Genomic DNA, 26,701 nt, shown 5'->3' with positions numbered 1-26,701 from the left:
CTTAGTGAAATATTGAAGGAACAATCTTTCTATACCCATATAAAGGAATGCTATTGAAAAATGCAAAACGTTTAACAAATTGTAGAAAATATATTCTGTTTGGCATAAGGATTAACAACATGTCGACAATTTGGCATGAGGATGAACGAGGAGAGTCCATCCACATTTGCTGCTTTGTTTTTCCTAACCTAAGTTTAGAATTAATTTTTAGTCTTCATAAATGAATATAATCTTTTTAATTTAATATTAATTTTTTTAGTATTTCAAATTTTAACATTTAAATTAAAACATGTCATACAGTATAAAGATGGTGTTTGTTTAAATAATATACAGAAAAGGCTATAATAGTGAAAAATGAGTAACTTGGGCAATTCTTATTTTAAAACGGGTGCAACATCTTCATTTCTTTAGCCTTATGTTTATTTGAATAGATTTGGAAAAGAGTGATCGAGTGGAATTGAGAAAATTTAAAGATAAATCTTTTTGTTGTTTATTTGAGTGAATTTAGAGGTAAGTGAAAGTGAATTTGGAAGTAATGTTTGTGAAAATTAATGTATGATTTGATTGATATGACAAATTAAAAAAATTTACTTTCAAATTTACTCTTACATACATTCAAATCCACTCAAATAAACAATAAAAAAATTTATCTTCAAATTCTCTTAAATTCATTTAATCACTCTTTTCAAATCCTAAATTGAATAAAGACTTAAGGATAGACGGAACCTTGATGAGATAACCGGTAATTGCACCTCCACATTTCACAAATAATTAAATATATCATATAAAAGTGAATGATAAGATAAACATGCTTCTGTTACAATATTATATTAAATAATTACGCAATATTCTGATTTGTGTTCTTATCACATCCAGATAAAATATTATATTTTTTGTTGTCAAAGTTGCCACCTAACTAATTTATTACACCGTTTTTTCTTATTCACTTTTCATTTATTTGATCTATATTTGTAGATGATAAGACGAAAAGTACTTTTTCAATTCTTTTTTATTTTCTTTTTATAATACTGGAAGTATAAAACTAACTTCTGGATCTTCCCTCTCTTCTATATGCTCTTTCTCTACCCTCCTATTTTTTCTACTCTGTCTTTGCGTGTGTACCAATGCACTTCATCTTTTGCGTTTGTCATTTACTACTTTGCAAAATCAATGTCGCAATGTAAATCTATGTCATATGTGACAATGTACTACTTTTGCCTTTGTCTTTTTCTTTCTCTTTAATTTAACTCTTAATTTTATGTCTGTACTGAGATGATTTTAATGTTATGGACAATAAACAGATAGGCAAATTTTATTCGATAGTTTTTACTTAATTAGAATTTCAAATTTTATAAATCGAATAAAAAAGACATTGATTATAACATCTGGATAGAATCATTCTACTAATGTATAATTAATCGTAAGATGGACCCTATAGGTAGCTTAATTATTATTTTGGTTTAATTCACTTTTAAGTTTTTCACAAATTTTAATATTTTTAATTAAATTTTATTAATTTTTCATTTTATTGATTATTCAAAAAAGTTTATATTTTTTTATTGAATCATAGTTTTTTTTTTGTCAAAATGTTATTTGTCTATTTATCTTACTCATATGTATGTATTAAGAATATCTTCATAAAACTTTAAGATCCGTATAAAAGTACACGTTTAAGGTACATACGTCTCATAATATTAATTAAGATAGAAGATTCGAGTTTGCATACTCGTTTGAAGTCAAAAGGAATATATAAAGGTTTTTTTTTTTGTGTAATGTTGATCTTCAACATTTGACATTTGATTATGTTTAGATTAGAGTACGTGGCAACTATTATGAACATCGTCGACAAACAAAATAATAATTAACATGTTGGATTTTTGATTACTGCATTATAGCATTTACGTGCCGAAATTTGTATTCTACAATGTTGGACGATGAACTTCAATTTCACGTTTTATTTCAACATGATATAGTTAGTTTAGTAGAATTAATGATTTAATATTCAGTGATTTAACAGTTAATAATTACATTATTCAATTCGATGAGAACTATTTCAATATCATAAAAGGAATTTTAATGTTTGGTTAAATTTTAAACTTTGCTTGAAAAGAAAATTAAATAATTTTCGTAAAATTACGAAAATCTACCAACAATTTTCTTAATCAAACATGCAACCCACATTAAGTATTTATTTTTAATAAATTATATTTATTATTATGGAAAATATATGTGAAGTCAAAAGAGATGTGATCATATTATTGACTATCGTAGGGTGTGAATCGAGGGGTGGTTGTTAAATTGTTTTGATTCTCACATTAATGTGGTTACTCGAATAGCAATTTTGAATTTCAAATTGTTTATTTCGGGATTTACTTTGAATCTCTTTTGTCATCACAAATTACAACCACTTATATAAACTAATATTATTTAATTCAATAAATACAAAAATTACTTATGTTTTTTTATACAAAAGCAAGATAATGTACATGCCATTGTGGAATTTGATTAAATGAGAGTTGGGTTTAAGTCAATCGAAAGAGAATAGTTATCCTAGTGGGTGAAATTAATGTAGGTATTAGGTCTTGCTTCTTAATTCCTTTATAGTGATAGACCCAAATGGGTGTAAAAGTTAAAAATATAACCTTTTTCAATGTTCTTGAATCTATTTCAAATCATAGTTTCTTATCAAATTATGTTAAATAAAGCTTTGTATTTATAATTTTGAGGGGACATGTGGTTTGACCGAGAAGAAGAAGAGATAAGATAATGACATGAAGAAAGAAGAGAGTGATAGGAAGATTTAATCGATTCCCATTAACAAGTGGTATATGATAATTCAATTTCCAAAATGATCATGTGAAATTGAACTTATCCAAGTGCATAGGAAGAATGAATGTGTGGATGAATTATAAGATGAGAGTAAAAACAAGGTTGTAAGATAACCATTACTCATAAATGCATTAATGTATCAAAAAAAAGTTGCTTATACTTTTCCGTGCCCACCTTTTCTTCTTTTTCATTCCACCCTCTTCTTCTCGTGAACACACCAAATGCATTTTGGAAAACTTTGCACCCTTTCTCTTTTATCAACACTATTTTTCTTTGTCCTTATCCTAATCGACCTGATTCATAATTTCGAATATTGCTACCACTGTTTTGGACAGGGAATTTCTACTAGTCAATTTTGAGGACGAAAAACAAAAAATAGTGGTTTCCACGTCATTTATTGCTGATAAAGGTAAACAAGACTGAGATTGATTTTAGAAACTTTAAATAAAAAAGTAATGATATGACACATTTTTACATTTATTTAATATATATTACAATAATAAAACGAATCTATGTTATTTTAAATTTTTTTAATAAATAATAATAATATTAAATAAATCTAAAATATTTATATTTGTCAAATAATCTTTACTCCTAATTTAATATATTAGTAAAAAACGGCGAACGTTCCCAGTGGGCAGGACTTGATGTCATTCCCTTCTCGGCTTTCAGCGTCTTATTTTAAAGCCCTAATCTAACGTATGCACTTTCTATGTTTTTAATATATGTATCTATTTAATATAATATTATTTCTTTGTGTCATTTATTGAAAGTCATAAAGAAAAAGGAAAATTACTGGTTTAAAATTAAACAGTGAATGTGAAAACCAAATGCATACTTATGGTTTTGGTTGTGCGATGATGATTTTGTACGGAGAGAAGAGAGTGACAAGGATAGATGGTTGGAGATAGTATTGAGGGAAATGATGAAGATGCATAAGGGAACAGTGCAATTATAATATGGTGCTCATAATAATGATATTGGTTAATTAGTGGAGTATGTATTTCCTAAAGAAAATCATTTTAATAGAAAAGAAAGGTGTGCATAAATATTATTTGTAAAAAAAAAGGGTTATTCGACCCTTATTTGTTAATGGTTGATTCGTTAGTGAATTAATTAAATTTAATTTATTTATTAATAATATTAAAAAATTTAAATCCGATACAACTCGGTATAAATTAATGGATTAAACGAATTAACTTAATAACAACTTTTTTTTTTCTCAAATCCTAAAAAAAGTTTACAAATCTTCTCTAAGTAAAATCAAGAAAATGTTAAACCCAAAATTCAATAAAAAATCACAAAAACATAATATAATCTAAATACATTTAGAGATATAAAATAATATTTAGGATTTTTCTTTCTTTCATATAATTTAATATTTAAAATTTATAATAAATCAACTCGAATCACTAGAGTTTAAATAGGGTAAGTCGAGTTTCTAGTTAACTTGATTCATTCTTATTGTCAAAATTTAAAGAGTTCTAATGACAGTTGATAATTAAATGATAAAATGAAAATGAGCAAAATGTAAAATAAAATTAAATTATATTAAATTTTGATATATACTAAATAATGAATTAAATAATTTTATGTTATTTATCTTATTTGACATGTACCTGATAATAATATGATAAAATATATATTATGTTGAAATAAAAATATTATTCCTTTAACTAAATTATTACAAAAATTATGTAGTTAACCTTCTAGTTATAGAAAGATTGTGTACCAAAATTATGTTAAATACCATATAAGTCGTAAAATGCCATATTAGTTTATTGTGTATATGGATATGAAAATATATCCACACAATTGTTTAATTACATGAAATTCGATATTATATGTCTTTCTTTTTTAATAAAAATAAAATCTACAATAATGTATTTATTTACTTTAAAATAAAATAAAACTCAAATTGACATCCAACATAACAATCACTCTAAAATATCAAAAAATATAAGGTTATAACCTATCCAATTAATAAAAATATTATGAAATAGTAAAAACATCATTGAACGATAAAAATAAAATTTACAAAAGAAGATAAACACCATTAAAAAGGAGAGATTTAATTTACCAAGATGCCATGGTGTAAATATTTTTTATCTAGAGATTAAAGTTATTGATGGATTAAATAGATACAAAATTCATAAGAGTCAATTTTAAATCCAACTAATTTAAATAAAGTTGTCATATTTTGATGAATTTTTATCCTTTTATGCGAACCTTTCTTTTATCGAATATTTCTGAGGGAACAAGAAGAACAATGATTTTAATGTAAATTGCCAATATTTTAGTATTTGCAATTTGACTTAAATTAAACGAGGTTTTCAATCTGTAATGTGTTATTAATCATTAATTTTATATAATTTATCTTCATATAAATTATTCCAATGTGAATAATTTTGAAGTACAATGTTTCTCTTAATTATTGGACTGTTATATTTGAAGAGAAAAATGAATCTTATCCAAAAGGGTAAAATAAAATTGAGAATGTGAATGTTTCTAGAAGAACAGGGCAGACAAGGTCACACGTTTAAGGCTTTTAGGTGACAGACATGGCATCACATGTGAAACCAATTTCAATTCTCTCTCTTTCATCACATAATCTGCCACGTCACACCCTTACATCATCCATTATCATCTAATCTATCTAATTTCACCCACTCATTTCCTCATCATTAACCAATTACTCTTTTATTTATTTATTTTAAACACAATTTTTTCTTAATTTTCTAAACATTGCCAACAACTTTAGTAACACGCATAAAAAATGTTATAGACCAATTTTGCATAAAAATATAATCTTAAATTTTTCATTTTTTTATAACAAAGGTTGGACATAGTAGATTAATTTTACAATTTGATCACGTTTTATTTATTTTTCGTATGAGGAAAATGTTAGACTCTCCTAACTAAGTTGACGTATTTTTGTCGCAAAAACCAGAAATTCGGTAACAAGTCAGTTATTATTACTAAAAAAAGGTTTTAATGTTGCAGTTACATCCTACGCAAGTCAATAAATTGAATTATAAATCGATCCAATTTTGTTATGCTTATGTAATCAAGAAACAATTTGACAGAGGTTTCTCACAAACAAATTCCGATGTTGCGGCTGAATTAGACTTTCATAAAAATAAAATCTCAATTGAATTATTATAATTAGAAAATATTTTAGAAAATAAAAAATAAAAAATATTTAAATTGCCTGACTGAGATTCTTATTTAATGTAATTATTATATGTGGTAGTAACAGTAACAATTTATAATTGTAAATGAATTTGTCTATTTAAATTTTGCATATACATGTGAATGCAGGATGGAACTGACATGATTAGAAAACAAATTCAAATTTAATACTTTATTTATAAAATTATTATAATTTAACTTTATATTTAATAGACTTGATATCTCCGACCAACATAATCATGAACTTAAATAATTATGTTTTAACCAATTTTTTCACAAAATTTTAAAGGAAAATTATTATATCATCTGACTAGAAAATTTCAATTACAAGTAAAAACAGAAACAAAACTAGGATTAAGTTTTTTATGCAGCTGAATATAAGTTTCCATGTCTTTTTGTTTTGACATGTAGAAAGTAAGACACAGATTTGACGTATGATGAGTTGGACCATTGACTGAATAAAATAGTAGGTCAAATTAAGAACTTCATTGCATGGGCATAAGGGAAAATAGTTTTGTATTTTTCTTCTTCTTGTTCACACATAATTAAATACAATATCGAAAAACCACATTATTATATATTCCCTAAATTAAATGGGTGGATCAGGTTTTCTTTTTTTATTTTCTTTTTTATGATAAAACAATTGTAAACACAATTTCCACATATCTTTTTTCTTTCTACGTTTTTTTTTTATTTATTAAATCAGGTTGTACTTTGGACACCGTAGATTCTTTCCACATAGATTGAATCGAATCATTGATTAAGCTTCTTGCCAACATATTTCGCCAACAGTTTCACACCTGTTAGTATCGTGTTTGTCGGGATACAAAATTAGATATATTTATTTATCTATATATATATTTTAACAAATATATCGTAAAAAGTAGTCATTGATAATAAATGGTAAATAACAAATATATAATAGATAAAGTAAGTTAAAAAAACTTATAATGTAACTTTAGATATAGAATAGATTATCTTGATAATAAAAATTAAATTATGTGCAATTGAAGTTTTTGATAGGCAATACCTTCAATGATACCGTATCTAATGTTAAAAAAAATTACTTTTAACCGAAATAAAAATATTCTGGCTGTATAATTATCTTGAATGAAATTTGTGATATATTAATTTGTAAAGTTATTATCTATTTAAAGCATTTTTATAAAATTTAATTTGAAATGTTGTATTGCTTTTTCGTGAATCGTGTTGCATAATAAAGATATTTAAAGATCTGGTTTGTTTTTTTATTTTTTCTAAATGTAGATCTCTCTTAAAATATTATATTACTTTGTTATTGATTTCACACTTAATTTAGAGATAAGGATATACAAAAATAAATAAATTATGAACATCTTAAAGTTGTTTTTATAAAACTCATTCCCTTTTTATATAGATTTTCAATATAATTTTAGTATAATATTGAAACTATTGAAAGATTATATTTAATCCATCAATAAAGAAGATAATATTAAATTAAAGTAGAGAGAAAATCTTAAAAAAATCTTTAAAAGCCACGTCTCAGATCATAAAGATGTATTAAAGATTTGATTTGTTTTTTCTTTTTTCTAAATGTAGATCTCTCTTAAAATATTATATGATTTTCACACTTAATTTAGAGATGTAAGGATATACAAAAAAATAATAATTAAAATTATGAACATCTTAAAAGTTGATTTCGCAAAACTCATTCTCTTCCTGTATAGATTTTCAATATAAGTTTAGTATAATATCTTGAAAAATTATATTTAATCCGTCATAATATTAAATTAAAGTAGAAAGAAAATCTTAAAATAATCTTTAAAAGCCACGTGGGCCTATCTGAGATCATAAAGATGTATTAGTTTCTTATCATCTAGCTTCGCAACGCCTATAAATACACCCTTCCATTCAACACTCTCTTTCACAAGCTGCCTTCGTCCTATCACAACAACATTACATTGATTCCGTCTTCCTCATCACTGCTTCGCTTGCTGCTCGCGCACACGCCAACCATGGCCGGTGGAGGTTTCGCCAGCGCCGCCTCGGGCGGCGAATTTGAGGCCAAAATCACTCCCATAGTTATTATTTCCTGTATCATGGCTGCCACCGGTGGTCTTATGTTCGGTTACGACGTCGGTGTTTCAGGTAATCCTTCTTCTCTCCATACATACCCACCCGTTTCTTATTCCTTTACAATTTATAAACATTTTTTCTTGTTTTTCACCAAATCAACCATAGGTGACCTACCTCGTTAGACACTACCACCAACCTATATCTCGTTTTGAATCTTCTTTTTTTCTCCCGTGAACAAAATATATTAATTTATTACTATATTCCAACCTAGTCTCTTGATCATAGATCCAATCTTTTGTGTTTAGTTCTGATTTGAAATATCCTCCTTCGGATCTCACTACAATGAGATGGAATGAAAAAGTTATTGGATAAGTATATAATGAAATTAACAAGTTTTTCTTTTATCTGAAAATATTAGTTTTTAGTTTCGATTCCGATATTAACAAATTTCTTCTGCAACTTTTTAATAACAGATCAGGTATCATTATTTGATTCGTATATATATTTCAAACAGATCAATCACAAAATATTTATATATTTAAAATAGATTAATTATAAAATGTATGTATATTTAAACCGATCAATCACAAAATTATATATATATATATATATATATATATATATATATATATATATATACGGTAAAAAATTATAAAAACAAATTGTTAAACAACATTTTTTTTTTAGTTTTGTTTGTGCATAGTTTTCTCATTTTCCTTACCATATTTTTCAATTATATACCCTAAAAGTCAATGAGAAGTAAACCCACTTTCTCTTTCTTCGTAAGGACAATCTTTTTTATGTTCTAATATTAATTGAGCATATTTTTTTGTTGGATTATTATATTAACAATTTTTTTAACAACTTTTTCTGACAATACATTTTACTATTTTATTGATATATATATATATATATATATATATATATATATATATATATATATATATATATATATTTGAAACATAACCATAACACCTTACCTAGATAGTTATAAAAAAATTGTAAAAAGAATAATTAAAGAAACATTTTTCTTTTTTCCTTTGGGAGTATTAATAATGTTACGGTGGTCTGTTTAATCAGGTGGTGTGACGTCTATGCCACCATTCTTGAAGAAGTTTTTTCCGACCGTGTACAAAAAGACGGTGCAAGAGAAAGGTTTGGATAGCAATTACTGCAAATACGACAACCAAGGATTGCAGCTATTCACCTCGTCTCTGTATCTGGCTGGTTTGACTGCAACGTTCTTCGCTTCCTACACGACTCGTAGGTTGGGAAGAAGGCTAACTATGCTCATCGCTGGATTCTTCTTCATCTGTGGAGTTGTCCTTAATGCCGCCGCTCAAGACCTTGCTATGCTCATTGTTGGTAGAATCCTTCTTGGTTGTGGAGTTGGTTTTGCTAATCAGGTACCCATTTTCATCTTTTCTTTAGTTAACAGTGATATTTTGTTCGAAAACGTCAATTTGAACTACGTACGTGTTATACTGCTACGTAGTACTCACTAATTTAAGTTAAACGAGTCCGTGTTGACTAACTGAGGCACTGTTGCTATAGGTTGTGGTCGAAAATAAATATTGCTATGCATGTGTCAGTCGTTCATTGATTGCTGTATGTATAAAATAATAAATGCTTTGAAAGAAAATAATCACAATATACAGTTTTTGTCTTACGAAAATGACATTTTAAGAAAAATAGTAAGAGATTTTAATCAGAATAGGATATGGTTTTCTTGTATAGTTTAAACGAAGATATTATTTTTACATAGTGGTCATGTTTATTTGCGTAGTCAAGATTCCTGTGTCCCTTTCGTCTAAAGAGAAAAAATAGTATATTCAGTTCTTATTTAGTATGTATTGCGTGTATCTATATTCTATAGAGAGAGAACATGGCCGACCTATGAATTTATATTAGGTTAAGAATTTAATATACATAAAAATTCAATGGCTTTGTCGTGCAGAGAGATGAGTATATGTGTCCTACAACTACTTGTGGATTGTCATGTGCCAACGGGACCCAAATCCCAGACTTTTGTCACAATTTTCTTAATCATTTTTCCTGTTACTCCCACACTCCTAATCGCCATCAATTTCCCAAATCCAGTTTCTTAATAATTTTTCTTATACTTTTAAATATTCTTACCATTGGACGTTTAAGGCACTTGTGACAGTGACCCTTTTATTTTTTTACCATATTTTATAATTGTTAGTTTTTGTCACCTTGGTACAATTCTTTGTAGCTTCCAAATTTGAATCAATTTAAAAGTTTCGCTTTTGAAAAATTGAAAAGGTTCCATTTTTCCGTCATTCTTTACTCTATTAGTCATAAGTTGGACCTTATATATGTTTATTGATTCCTTACGTATCTGTTTATACATAAACTACTTGTAGTCCGATCATTAGATATTTTTTGATGACAGGCCGTGCCGGTGTTCCTCTCAGAGATCGCACCTCCAAGAATACGAGGAGCATTGAACATACTGTTCCAGCTCAATGTCACCATTGGCATTCTATTTGCCAACCTTGTCAACTATGGCACCAACAAGTAAGTACTTTATTACGTTTCTTCAGAGTACTTACTTCATTAGATTTGGAAAACTAACCCAATCAGATGATGTGACGTGTTTTTTAGAAAAGAGTAAGTTAGTATTAAAGTCAAAATAGCAGTCTCCCAGATTGTATTTTTTTTCCAGTGTTGAGTTTTCATCACAAGTAATAGTTATCAAATCGAAGTAGTAAATAATAGTACCGGTGATACCGGTCAAAATTGTTAACTGTTGAAAGGGAAACAACAAAAGGACAACCATTAGTATGACTTTTATGTTTAATCAACGTAATCAAAGTTGTAGCCCATGCTTGCTTCTCTGTAGTGAGTTATTTGCTAACGAGACAAGTGTCAATTCAGTGTGGCCATCAACCATGTGTTTTGAGTCATTCGTCAAAGGCGCATGCTTCAGAAAAAATGGACTAAAACACTGCGCGATTTTAAACTGCGGAGGATTTCAGGCGTTGAACCTATAGTTCTCTTTCTGATAAATTATTTAAAACAAATATCATGTTTAATTCAACAGTGACGTCTTCAACAGTTGAACTACATTTATTGTATATTTCTTTCTTCAATAGCAGAGAATCCTGTTCCAATATTTTGCATTTTCGTTGTCACCCATGTCAGAAAAGGCCCACATGGTCCAGGCCAAACCTTTTAGGCTTTCCAAATTTTCACAATTTTTTCAAGACTTTTCAGTTCATATTTTAGAAATGCATGGGAAGCTAGTACTGGGGAAATCCCTGATACAAAGTAAAAAAAAAAAAAAAAACATCACACGGGCATTCATTCAAGAGAAATGATTATGTTCTGTCGTAAAATGATTGCTAATGTTTGAGACATAATAATTAAATTCCGAATTTTTTGTTTGTGTGTTTTGGAGCTGTATTGACTGAGTATTATTGTGTGGTGACATGGAACAACAGAATCAAAGGTGGGTGGGGTTGGAGGCTATCTCTGGGGTTGGCCGGAATCCCAGCACTTATGCTGACCGTAGGAGCCTTGCTGGTGGTGGACACCCCCAACAGTCTCATTGAACGTGGCCGTTTGGATGAAGGAAAAGCTGTGCTAAGAAAGATTCGTGGCACCGACAACGTTGAACCTGAGTTTCTGGAGCTCGTTGAGGCAAGTCGTGTCGCCAAAGAGGTCAAGCACCCTTTCAGGAATCTCCTCAAACGCAGAAACAGACCACAGATTGTGATCTCCATTGCGCTCCAGGTAATTAACTGTCAGAACACGTAAACAGATTCAGCCATATGTACATACATAACATAACTCAACTCATTCATATGTTAAAACAGATATTCCAACAATTCACGGGCATCAACGCAATCATGTTTTATGCTCCGGTCCTGTTCAACACGTTAGGATTCGGGAGCGATGCATCCCTGTATTCCGCCGTGATAACTGGAGCTGTTAACGTGCTCTCCACCGTTGTTTCTATCTACTCGGTGGACAAACTGGGACGTCGTCTTCTCTTGCTGGAAGCTGGTGTGCAGATGTTTTTGTCTCAAGTGGCGATAGCCATCATATTGGGAATAAAGGTGAAGGACGATTCGAACGACCTTTCGAAAGTTTATGCAGTGGTGGTGGTTGTGTTGGTGTGCACTTTCGTGTCTTCTTTTGCATGGTCTTGGGGTCCTCTTGGGTGGCTTATCCCCAGTGAGACTTTCCCATTGGAGACTCGTTCCGCCGGACAGAGTGTCACCGTTTGCGTCAACTTGCTCTTCACCTTCGTCATTGCGCAAGCCTTCCTCTCTATGCTCTGCCACTTCAAGTTCGGCATCTTCTTGTTCTTCTCTGGCTGGGTCTTTATCATGTCTGTCTTCGTGCTTTTCTTGTTACCCGAGACAAAGAATATCCCCATTGAAGAGATGACTGAGAGAGTGTGGAAACAACACTGGTTCTGGAAGAGGTTCATCGATGATGATGACAAAGCCGCCAATATCTCTAATGGATTTGATCCATCCTCTGTTTTGTAGATTACATCATTTTAGGATATAGAGAATCAATCTTCCCTTGTTACAGCTAATAAGCTAGTTTTTTTTTTTGTTTTTTTATTTCCCCTTCAAACTCCTGCAACTTTGTAGTTGTTCCTGTTTTCAAGCTATATATATATATAACAGTATAGTTTATTCTTCCTTTACACGTTTTACTTCGAAAAAAATTTAATCTGATAAAGGTTAAGAAAACAGCAATAGGAGCATAAGCAAAGGAACAGAACGAAAACACGTAATGAAAAGTTAGAAATTTTTATGGTGCTTTAAATAATTACAAAGATTTCCTATATCAATAATGGTGTGGAGTATTTTCTGTAAAGCATTACACGATTTTATTTGAAAACAAGTAACTAAGTTGATCAGTGATTGTGCTGAAATATTTTCTTACAACAAATGATGACATTCACAACTCAAGTCAATTCTATGGCCTTCATTTTTAACAAAACACTAAAGTGGAAAATGTAGAAGAAACTCACTCTTAAAGCAGGAGATAGTTGAAAATTTAAATGTGAATTTTAGTGATAGAAATAAGAAACTTCAGTATGATATAAGAAAAATAATTTATTAATTAATTGACTTTTTTGAGTTGAAAATGGTGTTAATTACCTAATTGAGGTAACATTTATGTAATCTCCTTAATGAATATAAAAGACTCATAAGTTACAGTATCATGGTAGTGGATGTTGTTGTGTAAAGAGAATGCTTATTGCTTTTCTCATGCGCAAAGCAATGCGACCTCCAAATGGGAACAATGTAGTAGAGTGGTTGCTATTTCATGATGACACTCACCAATCATTTCACAAAACATGTTAAATATACAGAAAAGTCATCATGGTTGCAATGAAGTGCAGTAGCCGCACAGATCCAAATCGTTTTCTCCGACATTCTTGCCTTTCAAGTTTCACTAACTTAAACCCATAACCACTCACAACAAAGACTATCATGTCGCAAATTGTAAGGATACAGAGTATATTCTCAATTATCAGTATTTTGGTTCACATTTTAATACACAAATATGCTCTTTATTACCATTTTCACGGCCATTATCTATGATTCAACCTTTATAATCCCTAGTTAATTTAATCTTCTTCGTCATCGATTTTTTTCTGCATGCGCTCCACTTTGTTCGTTGTATTTCACTTGATTGATACTTTGTTTTCAAAGTAAAGTTTTTTTTTAATCAGCGAAAGCAAAGGTGAAAATCAAAATAAAACACCACCCAGTTAAAAATGCTTGCATGCAAATGCATTAATTCAAGTTTGGACCGGTTTTACCACACACTAGTTTAATTTGTACTTATAAATCTTCTTACCATGCATGATATTGATCTATATATTTGTTGTCATGCAAGCTAATCTAATAAAGGGCCAAATAAAATTTAGCCAAAAATATGAAGACAGTCTTTGATCCACTTTCACCTTCCAAACTTGATTGCAACGAGACCCAATGGGGCCACCTTGTTCATATTAAAAAGGAGGTTTTCATCAAAAGAAATAATAATAATAATAATAATAATAATAATAATAATAATAATAATAATAATAATAATAATAATAATAATAATAATAATAAAAGAACCAACTAATTAACTTTTCTATTCTTTAAGTTCCATTCTCCATCTCCCTAGTGAAAAAGGATATATAAAGATCCCAGAGAGAAGAGAAGAGAAGAGGCTCAATTGCTCAAACCTCAGGAAAAGGAAAAGGTGATTCCTAATTACTGTGCAGAGCTTGTAGCCATGGCATTCACAGAGAAAGCTGTGGTTTTCTTGCTGATGATGATGGCAGCTTTTCATGTTTCACAGGCAGCTGTGCACAAGGTTGGGGACTCGTCTGGCTGGACCATCATTGGTAATATAGATTATAAGAAATGGGCTGCTACCAAGAATTTCCAAGTTGGTGACAGTATCAGTAAGTTCCCTCGCTCCAACTCTTTACTTATGTTCATTGGGACATAGATGAGTTCGAAATTTTCTAGGAAATGGAAAATCCTTTCAACCTCCTTTAACAAAACAAACCACCTTATCAAAATATTCGCTTGAAAGAACTAAAAACTGGTAATTTGTGTGATCAGTTTTTGAGTACAATGCCAAGTTCCACAACGTGATGCGAGTGACACATGCTATGTACAAGTCCTGCAATGCATCGTCCCCGTTGACAACCATGACTACTGGGAATGACACCATAAAGATAACAAATTATGGTCACCATTTCTTCTTATGTGGCATTCCTGGTCACTGCCAAGCAGGGCAGAAGGTTGATATCAACGTGGTGAAGGTATCTGCTGCAGCAGCACCAACACCAACATCAGCAATGGCATCTCCAGTTCCACCTGCTAATGTACCAGCACCCTCTCCAAATGTTGCATCCCCATTCATTGTTGCCAAAGGAGGTGTCGGGGTCTTGACTTTGGCTATTGCTTTGGTTGCATTTCTTACTCTTTCTACCCATGCATGATTGGGATTTATACTTGTTAAGAATAATATGGTTTACTCGCCATTTGGATTTTTTATTTTGGACATGTCAAGATATTTCGATACTTTTTCATTGTCACGATCCTTGTAAACGTTTTCTAATGACGAGATTTTCTTTTCACGTCTGATTTTTGGATTGGTTGAGTTTAGACACTAGCTTGAATAAATATTAACCGAAAAAAATGTTTCTGTTACAAATATTAAATGAATAAATATTATATAATTTCAATCAGACACAAATATTCAGTAAAAAAGGTTTATCTCTGTTAATTAAAGGTAAAATTTTCTCCAATTTCAATAAAATGTTCATCCCGACGTGTTATGTGAATGAGTTTATCATTGGAATATTATATAAATATTAATAATATATTTATGTTAACATAAACAGTAGAAATTACTTGTGAAAAGTAGTTTGTTGTCAAGTGAGATCTCGTTACTGCGTACACTGTAGATCATGTTATTGTGTTTAATAAATATTTGAATTTTAAATTATAAAATATCAATTCGTGGTAACTCATACGTTAATATATTTTCCAACAAATGTTTATCCTTTTGTAGTGTTTTGTGATTGCTTCTATCATATTAATTAATTCACATAAATTTTAACATAAAAATGAAAAATAATGATAGAACTTAAAAGATTTTAAAATTAAATACCATTTGAATGACTGAAATAAATTTTTAAATTGATTTTAATTTTATAACATTTAGTTTATAACTATTGATACTCTTAAATTAGGCATCCGTTATAACAGATGGAAAGCGAAGAAAGCAATGACCTAAACCAAAAGAAGAAATGAAAAAGAAACACGGATCTTGAAAGACCACACTAAAGTCAACTATCATTATGTTCCCTAGTGTCTAATATACAAAATTCTAGGGCATGCTGTTTACAACCCCATTCCTAAATATTGGTTTATCTAGCCTACTTGAACATGAATACAAAAATAATATAAATAATAAAGAATGATCTTCAAGGAAAATTGAACGCGGAAAGAACTTCGAGTAAGTTACAGGCGGCGTTAGTCAGGTATCTGATTCTGGAGCAGTCCATTTAGCAAAGGGCGCTCCACCTCTGTATTCCTTGTCGTCAATCTTTTATACTGATGTCCTATCCTGTGGAGAGAGACAACCATATGAATCCTGGTAGATTCATAATTAATCTTTCCCAAGACTACACAGTTGCACATATTTATTGCAGAAAAAATACCACTAAATATAAAGATAGATAGAGGTTTCAGTCCCATTCATCCTCTTAATGGATCTAAAAAAGTATAGCTTGATTAGAGGTTATTAATAAAAAAAAATCATGTTTCTTATGAAGAGATAATCTCACAAAGCTGTGTCCATAACCGCGTTCACTTTCTGCAAATCGTGCACACATGGTCAACGATATATTTCGAAAAGATAATTTGAGTAAAAGATAACACTCCTGTTTTGTGCTAGGGGATCACTAAAAACAATAAACAGCATAGTAGACATGCCTGCAAACCTTGACAATAAAAATAGCAATTTTGCTGACACTAAATATCAGAATAAATTTTGGAAAGGTCCACCAAAATAGAACTCAGTTTCATAGGAACCGTGGTAATCCACAACAAAGAAAAACTAACAGCTTTTAGAATTTAGAATATAAACAAATATGATAGACATAAAATATTCAAATTTAGAATTTGAATAAACAGAATAGGAGGTGTAAAGCTTCAGAGACCTTACACTAGTTGACTGAAGCTCTAACGTATTCACATTTTTATTGTCCTGTCAAATTACAGAGTACAATAAGTTTAAAGATAAATTTATGCAGGTTCAACTCCAATACACCAAAAGATTGAACAGTTACTAAGATTACCTCAATCAACAAATCTTTTCTCGTTATCAAACCAAGCACACGAGATGGTCGAGGAACAACAAATAAATGCCTTAGACCAAGTTGACGGAAAAGATTGTATACCTGTTTTCATCAGTCAGACATCATGGTCATCTGACTACCAAAATGGATAATGGAAATGAAAAAAGATTATTTAATTCACTTTGGATGACACACCTTTGTCAAAGACATATCTTCTGGTACAATATACGGTGAGGGATTCAAAAATGGAGCAAGATCAATGTACATTTCTAAGTCATCTGAACTTAGATGTATATCCTCAATACATATTCCTTTACTAGAAACAGGCTTTGCAAATTCACCAGAATCATGCCTGGAAGTTAAGGAGTCATAAACAGGGCATCATACAGATGTAAAACACCTAACCGACAATTCACAAGAAACCTTACCTAATTGATCTGGCCCCACCTCGAGAATCCGAGGGTAAATGGCTATGCTGGAAATCAACCTTTGACTGAAGAATTACCAATAGATGACTGCATAGAATAAAAGCATAAAGAAGCTTGAGTTTTCAAGAGATGCAAGCTTTAACCTCAAGTTGCAACCAAAATGATAGAGTATATAAAGTTTCTTATCTCATTTTTCTCACCTACGAAGCACTAACCCAATAACAAGTGGTTCTCCACTTCTTGTGTGATCAATCACCTTGCATAGTAAATTGTGAAATACAACTAAGAAAATGTAAGGAATAATGTTCAAGTCAAGATTAGTACAAGATTTATACATACTGGAAAACCATTGTGTTTATTGCTCCGCAGAATGGAGACCACATCTGAAACCTTAACAACACGGGGGAAAGAGACCACCTTCAATAGACAGATTTAAGCATACATTAGCGCCCAAAGGAATAGCTACAGTTAAAAGCATGTGAAACATAGTTTACCGGTGACAGCCTCATTTTTCATAAATGTTAACCAATAAAGGCAACATTACCACCTCAACTAGCACCCACTGATTTTAGGTTGTATCCACTCTCATAATTTAATGCTTATATATTCAATTAGAGTTTTATTTTTTAATTCCCTCCTCCTTCCCTCTTTTACGTGCCAAACGAGAAGAAATAAAATATTCCAATCTGCCTTTACACAACACAACTCGGCCTTTGGTTATAATAGAATGCATCCAGAACAGCCAGTAATTCAACTAGGCTTTAAACTTGGGTGACCCTAACCTGTTCTTCGTTCCAAACTATTTCACCACTTGGAAACACTGAAAGAAAAAGTTAACATAAATTGGACAACTGCTAACAAGAATTGAGGAGCAATTTGCATTCATCTTTCCCCTCCCACTACTAGAAAACTTCCATCAAAACACAACTTAATTAGACAACAACTGTTAATCTATATCCAACTTCTTAACTAATACAGCAACACACACTCAGTGAATATGCACTTTCTTATATAATTTTTTAAAATTATATTTACCCTTCCACTCCCACAGGCTTCCTTTGCTGTCATATTCCGCATCTCATATTTAGGCCTTGATTCCAGTAACGGAATGCCCCTCAATTGAGCCTGCTCCTCATAGATACCTTCGTTAAAAGCATCACCAACAGCCTGTAATAGAAAAGCTTAGTGCATTGTCTAGTAATTTTTCTTTATAGCAGGGAGTTTTGACATGCATACCTTTGATATAAGAAGAACAAGCATTATAAGAGGTAAAAATTTTAAGTTATTTGAAATTTCAACCATAATCACACATAGAGACACTGTCATCCGCATTGAGCCTCCAAGAAAAGATGCAGCTCCCAGCAAAGCATACCTGAAGATAAGAAAATATTAAGTGTAAATTTCTATTAAAATACAACTAAACATGACTGTCATAGGACCCACGATGGAAGAATAGAAGGAAATAGGGCAAAATAGATAGAGTTGGTTAATTGTGGTTACAGAATTCAATGGGTTGTTATGTTCAGTCTCATGCTGTGTCATTGAGAACAGAGCAATAAATCTATTATAAAAAGGGGAATCCTTTGTAAAGCGCAAACCCCTGGAAGAACTCAATAGGTGTCCTTCAAGGCATCGATGTCCAATATGTCGGTCAACTCTTCAAATAGAGAATAAATTTTCCTTGAGACATCATAAACAAGGAGGACAAGGAGGAGGGGAGCATGTATCTATCACCCAGAAAACGAGATAGAAGATTGATCAATTGATAAAATAGATGTCTTCTAACAATAAAACCAATTCATATGTATAATAACGAAGCAACCTATATATTTGTCACCATGAATTCGAACAAAAGCAATGAGTAAACTCACGTTCCCTCTTCAATGTTGAGCTTTCTGTAATATTTTACAACGAACATGCCAACAAGACGCCCATATGTTGATCCTATCATTATACCAGGAACAAATTGACCAGCTGGCACAGCAGTACCAAACGTGACCACTGCTAAGGCATAAAACATAACCTACAAGACAATAGAAATAATACTTACAATATAAACATGTAAAGCATCACAAGTTCCAAGTGACAACTTTTTCTAATATAGGAATATGAAGATAAATCAACTGCAATTCCTGTAGCAAGTTTGATGGACAGAACCTCCCTGAGGAGGGGAAACCATCCATTTTTTGTGCATTATAATCAGAAGAAAACGCATATTTACAAACCCTTTTGGAAAAACCATACCTACATACGAAATATTTTAATTACTTTCTGTTATTGGTTCCTATCAACTTCTACCCACTGTATTCTTACTAGAAACTTACATGCATGGCTACGTAAAGATACTAGAATATACAAAAGTCCAAGTTTGCTATAATTATAACATTGAAAATATCACAGAACTAATGTTTGATGTATGCAAAATCCAAATCAGTAAGCAAGAATGCAATACCAAAAAGGTTAATAAACTTTGGGAACTGTACTCATTTATTGTTTTTGCACTGAACAAATTCCTTATGGCATCATCCTGAAACAAGAGTAGTAAATTAATGTAATGTAATAAGAAAAGAAAAACAAAGTAGAAAACCAGTTCATTCAAAACCTGTGTATTGAAGAAAATAGTTGCAAGATCATTGTATTCGTTGTCTTTGCTACAATAAAACTGCAAAACACAAGGAATAGAACAGAATCAATACACAGAAGTAATTAAAACAAAATGAGGCATCTCAAATGTCGCTAGAAAGGAATTAAATTCTTTTTGAATGTCTGCTCTAGCAGCATAAGGGAAGTGGGACAAAGACTTTGGAAACAAGCTTTATGCCCTCTGTTTGACTTCATCACTTTCACAGTTTCATTCCCCCTTCTTTCAAAGGAATCTCCAATGACATGCAGGGAGAGAAACCTCACTGGGTTTTGAGCCTTTTATTTTTTATTTTAGTTGAGCCTCTTCACGTTAACTGCTTTCTTTAGCTTTTCGTCAAAGGACTCTAATTTTATTTTGTCTAATAAATTTGTTCTTTTATAAAAAAGAAAAGAAGACTACATGAGATATGATTTATCACAATAAGAAGCAAAAGCAAAGTGCTTCAGCAGTGTTTTAATTTCTCATTCCCTCCCACTTAGGTAGCACTGAAAACATGTTTGTTTTGTAAGAAGGAAAGAACTGGGTGAGAAATAGATGAAAAATAAAGTGAAAATAAATGTGAAGATTAGGATATAGATAATTAAAATGCAGTAAAAACAAAATAAATATGAAGATAAAGCATATCAAAGAAACTCTATAGAACAAGGCTCTTACATTTACATAATTCCCATACATTCCAGGAGGTCGAGGACATTCAATACCAGATGCGGGATCAGATTCAGGGCAAGGAGTACATTTTCTTAGAAGTGGCAAGCCAAATGAAATCACTGACGTTAAAATGGATACAAGGCATGCTTCAATAATCTGCAATTTAGAGGAAAGGGGGAATGAGTGAAAAGAAAATAGATGAGAAAAGAAAACGTACCAAAGGAAGAAAAACAAAAAATATTATTGAATATTGACCACCCTATTGATTTTTCTGTATTTTACAAAACCATAGAAGATAACAATCAGATCAAAATCAACAGCATACCTTGACCCTGTTCCCTTTCATGTGAAGATGATTTCGTCGCCAAGTGGTAATATAAAGAGTAAGCTGGTTGAATAAAGCTCCTACAAATTATTGATACTATATTAACAAAATCGAACAATATCCAAGTAAACCCACAGTACAGATGAAGCCCAAAATAAAGGAAAAAATTACTACCTAGTAGACCTCCAATAACCCCAATAATAGCCATTGGAAATAACTCTGCAAAGGAATAATCCTCTTGGCCACTAAAAACAAAATCAGTCAAGAAGGGGAAGGAAGAAAACAAATATCTGACTATTCAACTGACAGTGAAAAAGGTGATAGCTTAGATCTTAACTCTGATATATCCCATATTATAAATCCACCGGACCCAAAATGTCCACATTTTCCACTCTTACACCATCCCATTGCAGCTCGAACCACAACAGCCACAACAGCAGAAGTGAAGAAGACCCGCCACATTAGTTGACTCCTCCACCTACAACAGCACATGAACAAATTATTAGGTATAAAAGCAATAAACAAATACAAGAACAGACATTACTTCCTTTATTGCACATATCTCTAAGAAAACAGAATCTTTGATCAAGAATTAAAATTTATACCAAGATGTAACCTCTTCCAAAGCAAACAACACACCACCAACTGGAGCTCTAAATGCAGCAGCAACTCCAGCAGCACATCCACAGGTTACCTTTAAAGATATCAATGAAATTATAAATGAGCATTTCTTCTTTCACATTTAGGATTGGAGCAGATTATATGAAACGGAGATCATTGTGTTTTCGGTAAAGGTGTGGGTAATCATGGAATACTATATACAAAAAGTACGTTATCTCCTTTAATTGGATAACATTTATAAAAACTAGACTAATAGGAACAAAGTGGTTTACAAGATCACGGCGATCCCGGTCACTTCTGAACACTTGAAACCACCTCGAATTTATATGATACTTGGTAGATCCACCCTGTTTAAGGACATCAAAGGTTATCTCATTAAGTTTCTTGCTTGCAAGCATATGCATAAACACGATAAAAATCACAAAACATTATGAAGTCAAAAAAAAAAAATTGACAATTCAAAATATCTGGATTAGAAAATATCTTTATTTAAATTTTAAAATAAAACTTGATTATACGAATCTATATTTCACTTTTTTTTCTCTATATTTTGATCAAGAGATTAAAAAGTCCTACATAAAGGTTCATTGTTTGACAAACTGCCCCCCAAAGTAAAAAAAATTGAAACTCGGTGGTGTTTGTCTTAGAACATACAAAAGACACAGAAAACTGCCAATTAGGTTCAGAGTTGTGGCTCTTTTCCCTTTCAAACCCACTAACAAGAGCAAGCACAGCTTGAGTGGAACAGAAGATGTAGATCTAGCTAGAGTACTGTCTGATTTGCTTGCTCTCATGGCCAAATTATTTGAGTTTTTGTCTACAAAATTTGTCACTCCGACCACAATGACCAAGTGCAAAGTGATGGCCTTTGGATGACAACACATAACAACCAACTGTGGAAGAATAGCACGATTTTCCACAAGATGTAATTAAACAATTTGCATAATTCACGCTCCAAACTGATATAACCAACTATTTACATCGTCAAGCTGAAGAACCACCACTTATCATGAATCTCTTATGAGACTGATAACTATGTTACCAATACAGGAAGAATTAAACTTCTTTCTGCATGTGTTCAGAGAGTTCAAACATAAATAAGATGGACCAATCATTAAATCAGGCCAGCCCGATCAATACCTCCAAGCTGGAATTGGGCTAGCCTGATGATTTTTGGACTAAAACTAGTCCAATCACTAATTTCTGGCTGAAGTTGACACACCCTGATACGTTCATTATATTATAAGAGAAAGGAATAGCCATGGCTATGGTAATGCACAGAGGACTTGATTGGAAAATGCTTAGTACGAAGCAAAGATCATTTAAATGATATATTAAAATATAACAGACACTTCAGCTCGTATTGATGTCACATTTTAGTCTCATAACTATTTAGATTAAATAGAGTATTGATAAAGAGATACTTGTAAGGTCTCGCGCATGTATTCACTGAATGGACAGAATTTAACACACTATACAGATACTAGCACATCTGAGTAGTAAGTACTTACTTGTCCAAGCAAAGAAGCAATACAAGCACCAGTATGAACAAGAGGACCTTCTTTACCCAAGGCAAGGCCTCCACCCACTGAACCAATGCTTCCAAATATCTGTGGCACGAAATTAGAACTCACAAGTTAGACAGACAAACATTTCTAGAGGACTCCCTCAACCCCTCCGCAAAAAAAAAAAATGAAGAGGTAATCCATCACACCTTTCCAACTAAAGTTCTGAAAAGAAGGATGCCGGGAGTATCAACTCCTGAACATTAATGAGAATTAGCACTCTAAGTGTACTGGGAATCTTACAGGATCAACATCCAACTCAAATTTTAAAACCTCGGGAGAGTTTATCTCACCGTTCAAGTAACCCTTGATTTCAGGAATACCAGATCCAGCAGCTGCTGGTGCAAATTGAGTGATAATATATACAGAAGAATACACCAAAGCCAAGTTGAACAGAACATACACAACGAATCCAGCAATATATGACTTCTGAATTATATCAAATGTCGCCGAAAACTTCCAGCCAGCAAAATTTTCAACAGCAATGTTGATGAAAACAGCAGCAAGTCCTGTACCTGCAAGGAATCAAAGAAAAGAACGTATAAAGAAATTCTGAAAGCGCTATAAGGGTGGTATAGAGATAAATGCAAGGTGAGAACCAAACTAAAGTCGTGTTCAATAAAATTGGAAAATTCAACACCAAAAGTCACCAAATTCTCAGTGGTGAAAATTTAGTCCTATAGGTGCTAAGGGAAACTAATCGCAATAAACAATTTAAATCATTGTCTGCGAAAGAGTTATAGGACTTCTTCAGTCAGACATTTTCACTCGAAGATAATAAGACATTTTCACAGCTGAAAATTTTCAGCACTCAGTAAGTAGAGCTTTAAAACAAGTTCAAACTCAGGCTTCGAGTTCACATCTTAGCTTACAACCTAAATGAGCTATAATTTTATAACACTTCCGCTAATGCTTGCCTGCAAATTAAATAGTTCGCTATTCAGAAAAAAAAAAAGTAAAGCACCGTACAAATGCCAATGAGCAAGGCGAAGAACCATTTCACCACAAGCAAATAGCTCACGTACAGCTTCCCTCGCTGCGCCTAAAAATAAAAAAGCACAGCAGAATATCATTTCATAATGAAGAAGCATTATAATTGAGAAGATCAATCGATCAGAATAATAGTTAAAAGAGAAGAGCAAAACCTGCTCCTCACGGTAAGCAAAATTCTCTATAACTTCATAGTCAAGGCTCTCAACACCGCCTCCGTCGTTCTTCTTGATGATGCCAACGGCGTCGTCGAGCAGCTGCGATTCATCAGAATTAGGAATCCGCGACCAAACGAGCCTCGCCGTTTCGATGCCGTTCTGGAAATGATTCGCCAGCATCGTCGGTCGATCGAAACCGAAACTCAAAACCTAAAAAACAATTCCAAAACCCGCGCGTGGTTTTGTTCCGATATATATTACGGTAGATTCAGTCGCGCATCGGTAGCGGATCAGCAATTCATGGAGTGCGAAGCAGCAGTGTCGTAGGCTACTCTCTTTCTTCACTGCTGTTCCGTCCTTTTCCCTTTCAAAGGTGCGTTCGTTCGTTATTGTCCTCACTTTGTATTTTGGTGTACCCAATTTCTCAAGTTAGAGGGAGCACTGAATAATTTTCCAATACGGATACGCCTACGTTACGGAGTTTTGAGTTCGTTGGTTGAGAACACATATAAATGCTATGAACGGTTGGTAGTTCTCGTATTCTGAGGGGCCGCTTACTTAATCACGTGCTTGATACGGAGTTCTGAAGCAGTAAATGAGTCCTCTTCTGTTGACAGGTTAAGATTTTATTATTTTATTAATTAAGTAAGTAAGTAATTAATTAGTTGGGCTATGATTAAATTTAAAATAGATGCAACTTTTACGTGCTGCAGATGATGGACGTTAGTGCGTGGTTCACAGCCTGGAATGCGGCAGTGTTATTTTTTATCACGTTGTGTATCTTGAAGACAAATTCTCAAAAATGGCTTCAATGGAGGGTGGGATTTATAGATTTTAATTTTTAAAACATAATTGAAATGAAAAAAATATAAGCAATGTCTCAAGCTACCAAATTGAAATGTATTAAAATGCAAAAACTTAGTCAATATGTGGATCACATTGCTCATAACCTACCTAATAATTCTCATCGCAATCGTCTTAATATCATTTGGACCATCATTTAGTATGTTTAAAATACAAGTGCATCGGACCAGATTTTTTTTTTTTTTTTTTTTTAAATAACGTGTTGTGTGTTTCATTTTCGAGTTTTTTACCCTTATCAATAAACTTAATTATCTTGTGGTTGATTGCTTGATCTTTGCTTTGCTTTTGTTCTAAAACTAGTTTTAAATTCATGCTTATACTCAGATTAATATTTATTTATATGTTTTATTATGCTAATAGATATATACTAGACTTGTTTAACAAGTGTTTTGATACATTCTTTTTTATTTTTTTTGTTATTTATTTAATTAATTAATTAAATAATTTATTTAATTTATTTTGTTATATTTATATATGAATAGACTTATATTATTAAATTTGTTTAATTTTTTTTATGCTAACCTATTTATAATAAATAGATTTGTCTAATATATATTTTAATACTCATTTAATATATATTTTTTATATTCGTTTGATTAATAAACAATATGACTCCTCTAATATTTTTTATATATATAGACTCATTTAATATATATTAGTATAATTATTTAATTTTTGTGTACGAACATAATTATCTCACATATATTTTAAATTCTTCTAAATACTAGTCATTCTTTACCATAATAAATATGTTGCAAATATGTCCCAAAAAGTTTTTAATAAATTAAAATGCGTGTACACACGTTTAAAACACTACTCATTTATTTATTTTAAAAATCAACTTACTTTAAAAATAATTTTTAAGAATGTAATATGGATTATAGTATATATTTTAAATAAATTAACGTAAGATATTCTATTTTTTTAATAATGATGAATTATATTGATTGAAAATATATATATATATATATATATATATATATTATAACTTAATATAAATATTTTATTGTTAATAGTTTTTCTTAAGATAAAATTATTATTATTATTTTTAAATGATTGTATTTTACAAAATAAAATTAAAATATATTTTTTAAATTTGATTTTATAATTGACTAAGAAATGAAATATCATAAAAGAAAAAAAATAATCAATATCATAAAAATATCAAATGACAAAAAAGCTAACCATTAAAACATTTATCAAGAAAATAAACATGTATAGAAATGTACCATCTTTAAGGTCTTTTTTTATTATATTATAAGAGATATTGAATTTTGTTTAACTTTTACATAGATAATATATAATAGACAACTAATTAACAATATAAATCCCTGTAAATGTAAAAATAAAATAAATATAAATAAAAAGATAGAAAAACTAAAATCGTGTATATTAATCATCAGTATTGTAAAACGTAATGGTAGCTTTCAAAATACATTTTCCTCTTGAAATTGTCCTTCAGCAATCTGATTATCTCATTTTGTAAACATTTTAAAATTTATTCATTTTGGTTAATTTG

General features: G+C 31.1%; 3 protein-coding genes across 4 annotated transcripts; 2 read left to right on the top strand and 1 right to left on the bottom strand.

Annotated features, from left to right (window-relative positions):
* Nucleotides 1–7,919: 7,919 nt before the first annotated feature.
* LOC108319888 (sugar transport protein 13) lies at nt 7,920–12,759 on the top strand. Its single transcript, XM_017551187.2, has 5 exons — nt 7,920–8,148; nt 9,157–9,482; nt 10,493–10,617; nt 11,544–11,835; nt 11,919–12,759. Exons 1-5 carry the CDS (start codon nt 8,016–8,018, stop codon nt 12,597–12,599), a joined length of 1,557 nt encoding a protein of 518 aa, XP_017406676.2. The 5' UTR covers nt 7,920–8,015; the 3' UTR covers nt 12,600–12,759.
* Nucleotides 12,760–14,265: 1,506 nt separating this feature from the next.
* Nucleotides 14,266–15,211, top strand: LOC108319932 (mavicyanin). Its single transcript, XM_052869688.1, has 2 exons — nt 14,266–14,527; nt 14,691–15,211. The coding sequence occupies exons 1-2, from the start codon at nt 14,356–14,358 to the stop codon at nt 15,071–15,073; spliced, it is 555 nt and encodes a 184-aa protein (XP_052725648.1). The 5' UTR covers nt 14,266–14,355; the 3' UTR covers nt 15,074–15,211.
* Nucleotides 15,212–15,887: 676 nt separating this feature from the next.
* LOC108319962 (chloride channel protein CLC-d) lies at nt 15,888–24,802 on the bottom strand. 2 transcript variants are annotated; one of them, XM_017551280.2, is made up of 23 exons: nt 24,316–24,802; nt 24,140–24,212; nt 23,464–23,685; nt 23,320–23,366; nt 23,117–23,215; nt 21,878–21,952; nt 21,590–21,678; nt 21,322–21,462; nt 21,159–21,229; nt 20,985–21,064; nt 20,666–20,815; nt 19,970–20,029; nt 19,820–19,894; nt 19,239–19,390; nt 18,604–18,739; nt 18,403–18,534; nt 17,707–17,784; nt 17,568–17,623; nt 17,368–17,454; nt 17,135–17,291; nt 16,940–17,041; nt 16,802–16,848; nt 15,888–16,206 (listed from the first exon to the last, which is right to left on the bottom strand). In XM_017551280.2, exons 1-23 carry the CDS (start codon nt 24,496–24,498, stop codon nt 16,113–16,115), a joined length of 2,406 nt encoding a protein of 801 aa, XP_017406769.1. In that variant the 5' UTR covers nt 24,499–24,802; the 3' UTR covers nt 15,888–16,112. The 2 variants fall into 2 exon arrangements, with proteins under 2 accessions (XP_017406769.1, XP_052725288.1); XM_052869328.1 differs by having other exon boundaries at nt 16,807–16,848.
* Nucleotides 24,803–26,701: the final 1,899 nt, after the last annotated feature.

The sequence above is a fragment of the Vigna angularis genome, chromosome 10 (assembly GCF_016808095.1).
Source record: "Vigna angularis cultivar LongXiaoDou No.4 chromosome 10, ASM1680809v1, whole genome shotgun sequence".
Taxonomy (NCBI): domain Eukaryota; kingdom Viridiplantae; phylum Streptophyta; class Magnoliopsida; order Fabales; family Fabaceae; genus Vigna; species Vigna angularis.
This window is presented reverse-complemented; position numbering and strand designations above follow the sequence as displayed.